The 12,130-nt window shown below is 34.7% G+C and overlaps 1 protein-coding gene across 1 annotated transcript; it reads right to left on the minus strand.

Annotated features, from left to right (window-relative positions):
• Nucleotides 1-556: 556 nt before the first annotated feature.
• LOC139884059 (protein NETWORKED 1D) lies at nucleotides 557-6,391 on the minus strand. Its single transcript, XM_071868142.1, has 3 exons — nucleotides 6,292-6,391; nucleotides 2,293-6,098; nucleotides 557-1,744 (listed from the first exon to the last, which is right to left on the minus strand). The coding sequence occupies exons 1-3, from the start codon at nucleotides 6,389-6,391 to the stop codon at nucleotides 557-559; spliced, it is 5,094 nt and encodes a 1,697-aa protein (XP_071724243.1).
• Between the last annotated feature and the right edge of the window lie 5,739 nt (nucleotides 6,392-12,130).

Here is a 12,130-nt window from a genome sequence, read left to right on the forward strand (position 1 = left end):
CCATATTCGTAATTTATATTTATCCCAAAAATAATTGAATCCAAAGTAGTATTATGAATGATGACCCGTGATCATTTAGATAGTTTTTTTTAGGTCTTTTTATTTTTAAATTTGGATAGATTTTATGCTCATTTGGATAATTTTACTTAAACTTTCGTTTTCATATTTATATTTTGATGATTATCGAACTTCTAAAACATAAATTATGGTATGATGATTATATATAACATCCATATAAATAGTTTAAAAAAAAAATACATCCCGTCCAATAGACGGACCCCTGAGTAGTAATGCATAATAAATCTGTTTAACAGACGACTGCAACGACAAGTATGAATCGATCGCTGAGTAAAAAACAATCAGATTTGACTATTAAGTGTAGACGAATGGAGTTCAACTGCTTTTATGGAAGATAAACAGTGCATATCAGTAGGTACATAGAGAAGAAAAGGCACTAAATAAATAGTAAGGCCTGAAAATGTACAGCAGGATCTCTAAACTAAAGGAAAAAATATGAGATAAATAAAACATTGTGAACCAAATACAAGGATATTATTTAGCTATTGTAGTCCGAGTCAGGTTGCACACATCCACAAAAATGCTTTTTCTTTTTCTTCTGGGGAGTTCTCGGTCTTCCGTAGAGATAGTCACGGAGGAGCACTTTCGGTCTTCTGTCTGTAATCCTGACTTTCGCTCTGCTTTTGTTCTCATCGTCAAGTTTCAATAGTAGGAATTGGATCTTCTGCACTTCCAACTGCAATCGACCGATCTTCTCGGACGCTCTCCGTGCCTGCTCCGTGATTTTCCGCCTCCTGGCATTTTCAGTAGTGTCTAAAAGTTCGAAAGGAGATTTCCCATCAAAGGATAAGGAACCAGAACCATCAAATGAAACATGTCCGGCTTTTGCAGTCAATTTGCGGTTGACATCGAGGAGTTTCATGATGGCTTCCTCGGATTCTTCCAGCTGCTCCTTTACAGAATCATATTCAATCCCTTTTCCCTTTCTTGCCTTCTCGGTAATCTCCACTTTCTGCTTTAAATCCTGAACGGTGATCTGAAGGTTCGCTAGCTTTTGCGCGTCGGAATCGAGTCTTTCCAGAACATTCTTCCTGCTTGCCGTCTCTTGACGAGACTCCGTAGATCTACTAGAGAGTTCCATTTTGTCCACACGCAATTCCTTTTCGACTAAAGATGCTATAGAAGGGTTTGTACTCCTCCTTCCCTTGGTTGCTTCAATGTTACGGTAATCAACCGCAGCTAGCTTCTGAGGCTTTCCGACTTTTATATCGATGTTTCCTTCCTGGCTTTCCCACAACTCTAGCATCTGATCATCGACCTCCATTGTTCCTCTCCTGCTGATTCCATATGATGAACATTCTGAAATTTGATCAAGCATAATATCTTTTGTTATTACATCATTCATATCTCCAGAATTTCCTCGCACAGGTTTTCCCAACTTCATATTTCTATCAGGTCCATCCCCAAATTCTGCTCCTTGCTGCTTTGGATTGAAATTGTCACGTCTTCGCAGGCTTTTTGAACGCAAGTTGCTAGCAGATTTTAATTCTTCCAGTTGTCTCACAGTCGCGTCTAGCTTCGAGTTGGCATTTAAGTTTTCCAGCATCGCAAGTTTCTCCATTTCCATCACTGCGTTCTCAATAGCTCTAATTCGGATTTGCAGATCATGAAGTTCTGAAAATCCATCTTTAGTGGGAATTTGATCTTCACTCTTTGGTTCAAAGCCCTGGAATTGAAAAGAAAAAAGAAAAAACATAAGTCTTCTGGTGGTTATAAATAAATGAGTTTAAACAACTTAAAGAAACACAGTCCGTGTATTATATATAATGATAACTATCCATCTAATAACGTTACCTCAATTAAGTATACAAAGCTCATAACCACGTTCTGAAGGCAAAATTGAGTGAAGTAGAAACTTACATAAACAAATTCAACGGGATTGCAGGATATATAAAAATCAGTTCAACCAACAATGTAGCAACCTTAAATAAGATAATTTTCATAGGAAAACGCATTGATGTTAAAATGCAGGCATGTTGAAAGAAAACTACTGGTAAAGCCTGGAAATGCAAATAACAGTTCTAGTACACAATGAGCACAAACTGTTAATCACAAATAACATATGAGAGATACGGCAAGTGCCTAATGAAATCGCATGATTTTTTTAAATCAAGACAGAATAGTTTAAGATGTCACAAGGATAAACACAAATACGCCTCTATTGTGCAGAATCAAATCCCAGTACTATAGAGTTATATATAAAGCTGATTTTACCTTTCTTGCTTCTTTGCCCATAGATTTGTCCAGTTTGTTCTGCAAATGGATATGGTTCTCCAGTGACGTGACACAGTCCCTCAAAGGACCTATAGCTGGGATATATCCAGCCAACTGTGCTTTCAGCTCTCTGTTCTCACTTTCCAAAGTATCTAATCTTTCTTTCAGTAGGTCGTCGTTCTGATCCCTAGCGCCAATATCATCATTAAGGTACTCGCATGCTTTGGCGAGTTCATGAGTCTTTCCTTTAAATAATGCCTCGTTGACAGAAGAGAGCTGGAGTTCACCAAAAAGTGTCGTGGCCTGAAATTCCCACAGCTCAACTTCTTTTCTGCCCTCCTGAAGTTTTTGTATCAAATTTTCCTCTCTGCAGTTCGTTTCTTTTAATTCTTCATGCAATTTCAAGAGCTCAGCCTCCAACTTCTGATGTGCTTCACGAATGGTAGCTGTCTCCAAACTCTGATTTTCAAAGTCTCCTGAGAGATTCAACATCTGTTTTTCTTGCTCATCTCGTGATACCTTCACCTCATTATACTTACATTCCAGATCTTTAACAGTTTTATTCAACTTTGCCCTTTCATTCTGTATTTCACCAACCATCTTCTCTGCTTCCAAAAGCTTCGAAGAAGTCTGAGCAATGACATCCTTAAATAACAGGCAAAGGTTGCTTTGAGACATTGATTCAGCAAAAAGAACACAGTTTTCCTCTTCTAATTTACATTTCTCTCCCTGCAAGTCTAGGACTTTCTTCGTCAATGCCTTCTTTTCGTCAAGCACCTGGGAAATCTCTTCATGAAGATTCTGGTAAGTTCCCTCCAATTGTAGTACCTGACCGTGTAGGTTCTCAATTTCAGCCTTCATGTCTTCCTCTTTCTGGCCAGCCTCCATGATCTTTGATCTTGATTCTTCATTCAGCAACACGAGCTTTTCTGTCTCACTCTGCAAAAGTAAGCACTGCTCAGATTTTTTCCTGAGCTCCTGATCAATGTTGTTTCTCTCTGCCGCAAGACTTTCTGCCTCTAGTTTCAGCTGCCCAAGTAGTGTAGCAACAATAGAGTTCTCAATGGCCAACAGCTGATTTTCTTCCTGGTTCTTCAAAAGAGAACTTTGCATCTCCTCAAGTTTAGCAAGTATAAGGTCTAGAAGCATTTGGTCATGAGCAACTGCGATTTCGCATCCATAGTCAGCCTCAAGTTTGAGAGTCTTCACTAGCCGGTGAAGCCCAATCCTCAATATAGTTAATTGATCGAATAAGGATTTCCCCACCACCTGCTGTTCAAGTTTTTCATGCTCCAATTCAGAGATCAGTTTTGCTGACAGATTAGACGCCTCCAGCAGTTTCTGACGGTCAACAGAGATGAACAAATTCTTTTCTTCTAGATCATGAATGCACTTCTGCAAGATGAAGTTCTCAAACTGAGAATTCACATTTTTGTCAAGCTCCTCTTCGTGTTCTTTCTTCCTATACTCGCCTTCCTTTTGTAAATTATAAATCTGCATTTCCATGTCGGCCAACTGTTTTCCACTCTGCTCAACAAAAGTATGGTGTTCCTGCTTCTCAGCATCTAAGGCTAACTTTATCTCTTCTATTTCATGAAGAGTGGATTCTCTCTCCTTTTCAAGAATAGAGTATTCCTCTTGCAATTGTTCATAATTTTTCTCCAAGTCTTCCAATCTCTTTCGAGATATGTCCAACTGAGAAACTAAGCCTTCTCTCTCAGTTATCAGGTTCGACTTCTCATTATCAAGCAAAGTGTAAGAGTCTTCCTTGCTCTTGAAGTCCATTCTCAATCCTTCAAGTTCAGCATTCACGGCAAAGAGGGCATTCTTCAAATAGCTATTTTGTCCAGACAGTTTCTTCACAGTTTCAGTAGCATCTTCAAATTGAGAAATGAGAGTCTCTTTTTCAGATACAAGAGAGGATTTCTCGCTCAGAAGAGAATGATAAGATTCTTCTAGCTCCTTTACCTTCCCCCTGACAGCTTCTAACTCAACAGTTAAATCTGAAAGAGAATTCTCTAAAACAGCATTTTTCTCAATGAGATTATTCATAACATCCAACCTCTCCAAAAGAGCTACTTTCTCAACTCTGTCTCGCTCGCTGTCGCTTTTCAGCTTCGAGTTCTCATCCTGGATTTCCTTTACATGTGAACCAAAGCTCTCAGGATCATAACCAACTGACTCTACCTGCTCCACCACAGCCTGGTGTTTCTTTATCATGGCATTCAATTCCTCTTTGAGACAATAGATTTCCTGCTGAAGAGCATTCCTTTGGTTCACTCTAAGTTCAACCTCAGCTTCAAGTTTCTGTATCGTCTCCCTTAAGCTTAAAATCTCTGCCTCCATGTTTTTGATTGACGCAACAGAGGATAAATTGAGTTCGTTGAGGCCCTTGTTCTCTTCTTTGACGTTTTTTACTTCATCCTGGAGACTCTGATTATGACCTTCGATTTCCTTTAACAATTGAGTTCTAGTTTGAAGCTCCATGGCTATAGAGCTCAATTCTTCCTGAGATTGGGAGTGCAAATGCTGCAAAGTTTGAAAAGCAGTTTCAGCTTCAACAAAATGCAAGTGCTCTTCTTGTATGGAAGACCAGAGTCTCCCTAACTCCTTTTGCTTCTCTGTTAGCTCCTGATCCTGAGTGCCCAATTTCAAAACCAAAGATTCCATCTCAGACTGAAAAGTTTCATTTGATCTCTCCAAAGCATGGCACCTGTCTTCAGAACCCTTTAACTTGGAATTACTATCACCAAGCTCCAAGTTAAGCCTTTTGGCCTCCTCTTCTGCGGCAGCAAGTTTATGTTCAAGAAAAGAGATCGTTTCCTGACAGTGTTGGTATTGCAGAGCAGCTTCTTCTTTCTCTTCTATCAGTTTTCCAATGGTCTGCTTCAGAGCTTCAATTTCACTTTCAGCTTTCTCAACTTGATCTTTAAAACTATTGGCTTCTTCCTCAGCATGCTTTAGTTTCTCCTCAAGATTAGAAACCATCTCCAAACTTTGCTTGTACTGAATAAAAGCAGCTTCCTTTTCGGCTTCCACTCTTTCTAGGTTCAACTTTAAGGCCTCAGCTTCCATTTCAGCTTTAGTAGCACGGCCATTGAGTTCACCAACATCCTTTTTGGCAAGAGAAAAGCTTTCCTCCATATGAGATAGTTTAGCCACACATTCCTGATACTTAGCAAGATTTTCTTCTCTTTCAGCTTCTAATTTGGCCAAAGCCTCCTTCGAAGTTTGGACTTCTGTCTCAGCTTTGCTGGCTCGATCAATTTGTTCCCTGGAACCCTCTTGAGCACGAGCAAATTCCGACTCAAGATTAGACAATTTCTCCATACTCTGTTGGTATTGAAGCAGGCCAGCTTCCTTTTCAGCTTCTAGTTTAGCAAGTGCATCCTTTAAGCTTTGAATTTCATTCTCAGCTTTACGCACACCATTGTCGAATTTGAGGCCTTTTCTTGCCGTTCCTAACAAGCCATTATTCTTTTGGAAATCATCATAGTCAAAGGATCCACGAATAGGAGTCGACATCTCCGGTGTGCGAGGATCAGCATCAGTTATAGAAGATGAATCATCGGGGAACATGAAGGGAACTTGGTTCGGAAATGCCTCTGCCATTGTCTTATGAGCATGCTGTATAACTCCAGTTGCATGATTATATCTTTCCGCCAATGCACGGTATGCTCGATAAAACTCTTCCACCAACTTCATAAGCTCAGGACGTTTCTTGTAATACATTTCTGCTCTCCTTGCAAAGGAGTCTGCATCCTCTTCTATGAGTTTGATCATTTGTTTAACTTTCACATCCATATCTGTTTAAAACAAATTCAGCAGTTAATCAGAACAACAAATTCTATCCGTACAGCAGTTTCAGCAAGCATTCAAAAAATTTGCAATTGCCAGAATCTTTTTACAACCAATATTTCAACTACAATACCGATCAAACCAATAACTTGATCATTTTCCAACCAAAAGTGATCAAATCTGCAGAAAATGAAACAATACCTGTAAGATTTTCTTTCAGCCATTTAGAATTCTTAGGGGTATTATGACTGTCCCACCACCATGAATACTTGCGCTTATCGGCACTCGCTACAGTCGCCATGTCTGATCAATCAAATCGACTAAACTCCGGTAAGGATCCAAGTCCAACACACAACCAGATAAATACTCCGTCCTAACAAGTTGCTTGTCACTGGTATCAACACAATAATGAAATCATGATTAGTTAAATCATATTATGAAAAAATTCACATAAAAAAACCATCAAATTAAAAGTAAAAGACGACAAATTCACCTGATGAACAGAATCAAGCAATGTTAAAAACTAGCTCAACCTCCACCTAACTCTGCAGAAAATCACCTGATGATCAAAAGGTATATCAATACATAAAATCAGATACTGGGGAATTTTCATTCAGACATAAACACAAACACATTGTAATCACAAAATTTAATGAGCTAAAAATCAATAATTTAAGCTGATCAAAGTTAAAACGTACCGGGAATTAAATCAAAATCTTCTTTTTAAAAAATGGGTATGAACAAAAATCAAATCTTTACAGCTTTTTTGGGTTCATCTTCTTCAACCCATGTTTGTTTGTTAGATTAGATCTCTCTATCTGAAGCTTTTCTTCAAGTATTGTTGGTATGAAGAGACTGAGTCTGTATTGGTGGGTTTATGAGAGAGAGAAGAGAAGAGAAAGAGCCGTCAAAAAAGTACTAATATAAAATAATAAAAAATAAAATAAAAGACAAAAGTTGGTATAGTTTATATTTTTTGTTTTTAGGAAAATCAATGTGAAATTACGATTGTAGGGTTAAGATCCCGATGATGATGTAATTTCCGTTTCCCTATATCTTGGGTTAAATGAGAATCCAAAATTTCATGATATTGCCAAGTGTAATTTTCTCGTTTTTCTTAAGTCAAAATTTAGAATCCATATTTGGATGAAAAAAATAATTTACATAGCTTACCGTGGTAATTTCTTTTCTTTCATTTTTTCTATTTATAGAAAATCGATTTTTTTAACCGGTGTATAAAATACTATATTATATAAATATTGTAAATTTATATATATAACTGTTTATATTATATAATTTTTCCAAAAATTGTGTTAAATTTTTTATTTTTTCTTAAATATTTAAGATCTTTTCATAATAATAAAAAATATTTAATGTTTATCGAGTGCAATATTACACTACTGATTAGTATTTTTTTTTGTTTCACATACATACTTATTAGTTAAGATTACGAAAGTTTCAAAAAAAAATTACAAAAAGGAAAGAATAATCAAATTTATTTTCATTTGAAGTCAATTATTATTGAATTTTTAGTATGACTATGATTTCTTTTTAAATAGATGATTTCTATTAAAAAGACATTGAATCTGACCTTTAAAAGTGCAATTGTTCAACTTTCCTTGATGGTCAAACTCAGAACTATCTAGATTGATGGAGGACAAAATTGGTACTTATATCATGACTTTTTATCTCGAAATTAAATTAAATTAAATCTAAAACGTGAGAATATCTTGCCTATAATTTATGAGAATAAATAAAATTCCAGGATAGCTTCTAAACAAAGAAAATAAATTCGTTGAACAAATTAAGATCGGTATCTAATTTCCGCTTCTAAAATCTATCAAATAGCCGTTGATAAGTCAATGCCGGAGTAATTATATCATCATATCTTAATTAAATTTATTTTTGTCATAATAAATCAGATTAAATGTCCATTTTGAATTATATATAAATTTTTCATATTTAATTTTTTTTTTTAATTAAGATAGTTTTTTTAGACCTTGGCAGATATAACACGGTGTCATCTTTTTAGAAAGAAAAAAATAAAGTTATTAAGAGGTTGGTGCGTGTTGGACGGTGGAATTGGCATGGGGTCGGTCGGTCACTTCTTGATTCCCAAATTGTTCATTCGTGTGTGACATGAATTTCTATTTACCTTTTATTTGTGTATTGGAGCGTGTTCCGTTTTGTTTTAGACAATTTTAAAAAAAATTATATAATTTTTAATAAAAAATATATTTTTTTATTTTGTCTAGAATAAGATGGAGCACGTTCAAAACACGCAACGAAGGCATTCGAAATTAATCGATTAAGGTTGAAATCATATTTTGTATGCATATTAAAGGGGATCGTTAATTTTGTACCTAATTTGGTTTCACTTCAAAATGATTAAATTGAATGATGGAGATAATTCTTTTGATAAGAATTACTATCATGCTAACGTTTACACTTTCCTTGTAATTCGTCTCAATAGTATAATTATATATGATGTTTTTCTGTTAACACTTGCGGTTTTATCTAGTTTGAAGAATTGTGGCTTTCATCTAATTATCGTTCATTGACACGACTAGAATCGACTATCTAAATTTTAATAATAGTAAAAAAAAGTAGGTAATACAAACATTTGATGAATAAATTAAAATTGTTTTGTTTTCATTTTTTTGCTTCTATTTGAACGATGAAAGGGAGAATGTTAGAAATTTCGGTCCGCTGTCGTGATGAAATATCTCTATATATTACCTCCATCTTCAAATAAATATCATTTTGTCTTTCTAAATTCATTCAAAATTTAATATATTTAGATAATAATAAATGATTAGATAAAATCACTTTTAAATGAATTTAAAAAAAATAAAACGACATTAATTTGAAGACAGATCGAGAGTATTAAATAACATGCCTTGCCTACGTTAGAAGTTGGAAGTTTTAATCCAAAGTCCAAACTGATTTTTGGAAAGGGATGGGTAGAGTAATTTATTAGAATTTGAAAATTGAAAAAAAAAAATGATGGAATAATAATTCAATAAAAAGATGATGAGTACTTGGAATGTTTGGTGCCACATACAAACTAATATGAAACTCTAGAAAAGTTTGGTCTTATGTTTTAAATCACATTAAACCTCCAAATATGGCCACAAACAAATCAGATGGAAGCTTTATTTTATTTAATTTAGTATATATAACACAACCTAATTTTAGAAGGCTTTGAGTGTTAGATAACTATATATTAATTAAAGAAAAGTAGTTGACAAAGAAATCGACTGGCACCCTTTGAACATTAATTAATTAATTAATAACATCATACATATGAATCATGATGCATGTACCAATGAAATATTAAACATATGATCTCATATGATGCCCTCTGTAACTAGCCACGTTTTAGTTCTAAATCTGCCGTTAATGACTTTTAGAACAGTAAAATGGTTAAAAAAGAGGCTAAAGCTGCCGTTAATAACTTTCAAAACGTTAGTTCTGATCCAAATAGGAAAGTGGCCGGTTTGATTATTCAATATATTTTCTGAATTGCGATCTCGAATTTGATATGTCTTGAAGCATGTTGGAACAAGACAATACATGTTTTAAGTATAAAAACGAACCCTAAATATTTGATAAACATGCTTTAGATAAAAAAACGAACCTAACTATTCGATAAACGGAACAATTCAAGGTGACTTGTCTCTCTTCTAATAGTTATAATCAACCTAACGGCCCAATATTGCTGCTAGCAAACAGTTTGCTTTGATCAAATTTTTAATATAAAAACGAATCAAGTAATTGATCATGATCGATGATATCATATTGTAATGTAATCATGCTACCATGAGAAAAATGGATGGCCTTTAATTAATTGCAGAGTCGTTATCTTTTCTTTCCATTAATTTAATCCATAACAAAATCAATCGTGCTTTTTGCATGTTCAACGCGTGATAATTTTAGGGCTTAATATTTTCATCAATTGTTCTGTTCATATTGCATCAAATCTTATGTATCACGACTTTGAATAATCTTTGATCTCTGAATAAGAAAAAAAAAATAGACAATCAGAACATGACTCAATGGTTAAAACGTTTTCTCCTTCGAAAAATCATGAGTAGCCAGGTGGATTGATTAATGTATTAGACATAGAAAAAAAAAAGGTTGAACAACAATCAAGCTTTTTTTTACAAGGTTTTTTTTTCTAATATTCTTTTTTATTGTTTAATTAAAAATTGGTGTCCACCATAAACCAATCAGTACAACTTTACCAATAGTTAATTTCAGTTTAAAAAAGAATATTAATCAAACCAATTTAATGAATAGTGTGTGTATATATAGGCTAAACTAAAATACAAAAAGAAAGAAACCAAATGCTAGATTGAGAATTAAATGGGTGAGAGTGACTGCAAACAAAAAGAAGAACCATGTTGTTGGAGCTTTTCATAGCTAGGTTAAAGCCTCTAAGACAAAATGTAGGGATCACACTCCAAACATACCCATCACCAAATCCTCAACCTAGCTACATACATGGACAACAATACAAACGCATATGGAGGGGACCCTTAACCCTAAATATAAGGTGGATATAAATTCAATTGTCAAGGCTAATGAAAAATTAGCTAGCTTAGCTATACATGATATTTATAACCTAGTTATAAGTAAAGTTTGAAAGCTATCATTATCAAAAACTCAATCTTAAGTTGATTTGATTGTCATTTTTTCAATTTAATCGATAGTCTTACAAAATACCGGCTCAATTATCTTATTTCATCGATCATATTCGGGATGTGTCGATCCGATTGAAAAATTGATCGATTTTTATCGAATACAAACACACGGACCTTAATTAACCCTAAATATAAGGTGGATATAAATTGATTTGTCAATTTTCAAATGCTAATGAAAATTTAATAAGTAGCTAGCTTAGCTATATATGATCTTCTAAGGATATAACCTAATTATAAGTAAAATATGAAACCTATCATTATCACGAACTCAATCTTAAATTGATTTGATTGCCATTTTTTTACAATTTAATAAGTAGTCTTACAAAATACAATCTCATTTCATCTTAATTATTTCATCAAATTCGGGATGTGTCAATCCGATTGAAAAATTGATCGATATTTTATCGAATTGGTATCCAGTCTAGATATATGGGTGTGCAAAACTTATAATATTCTCGATTGTACGGAGAGGCAATGACCTACACAATGAATAAAAACAGATTCTATATATGTATTTTGGCAACTTTATATATCATTGTCATGATGCAATGTTGTAGGGTAAAGTCTAAGCAAGTGTGAAGAAGAAAAAAACTAGCCCCACCCAATTAAGTGGTTGCCCACAATTGCCATTGCCATGTGATTGCCTTTTGACATTTTTTTTAACAGTGGAAACATATTATTACATGCACGCTGTTAAAATGTGCCGTTTGAAAAAGCAAAAGTCGTTTCCCTTGAAGAATAAAGCCGCACTCTTTGGCAATATGGCAGCTTTCCTTTTTCTTTCTTTGTTCCATATTTGATCAGAGAACAACAAAATCTGTAACGATAAACGAATTCACCCAAAACCGGACTCATCGTACTTACGGTTTTTACAATTTTTTGTCTGATGAGTTCGATGAATCCGCAGAGTTCAAAAAGCCTCCGACAAAATAGGCATTATTAATTAGTACAATGGTCGTTTTGAATACAATGGGCCTAAACATCATCTTTGTCTATGACAAATTAAGGAGTCAATATGGGCCTTCATGGAAAAACCCATAAAGGCATATCAGCCCAACAACAAGGCAAAAATTCCGACTCCTTCCAGTCAATCCTTGATGCCGACAGATGAAAGCTTAAATGGGTCCCATTGCAAACATCAAAGGTTTGGTTCAATCGGTATCGGTGAGTATCCTCCATCATTCGTGAGCCGATGAATTTGAGTCGTACAGCCCGCACAATTATAACGTATCTAAAAGGAAGAAAAAAAATTCGTTTCCCAGCAGGCTCAGCTTCTGAGCATCGAAGATTCCCAAATAAATGTACAACGTTATGTATTGTAATAGTAAAAAGTT

Source organism: Rutidosis leptorrhynchoides, unplaced genomic scaffold, assembly GCF_046630445.1.
Source record: "Rutidosis leptorrhynchoides isolate AG116_Rl617_1_P2 unplaced genomic scaffold, CSIRO_AGI_Rlap_v1 contig498, whole genome shotgun sequence".
Lineage (NCBI taxonomy): Eukaryota > Viridiplantae > Streptophyta > Magnoliopsida > Asterales > Asteraceae > Rutidosis > Rutidosis leptorrhynchoides.

Bases quoted from the DNA above. Each gene is read 5' to 3' on its own strand.
- LOC139884059 (XM_071868142.1), bottom strand. From the start codon at position 6,391: ATGGCGACTGTAGCGAGTGCCGATAAGCGCAAGTATTCATGGTGGTGG. The intron at 6,099-6,291 runs GTATTGTTTCAT...TGTTTTAAACAG, and splicing joins GCTGAAAGAAAATCTTACAG to ATATGGATGTGAAAGTTAAA. The intron at 1,745-2,292 runs GTAAAATCAGCT...TTTCAATTCCAG, and splicing joins TGGGCAAAGAAGCAAGAAAG to GGCTTTGAACCAAAGAGTGA.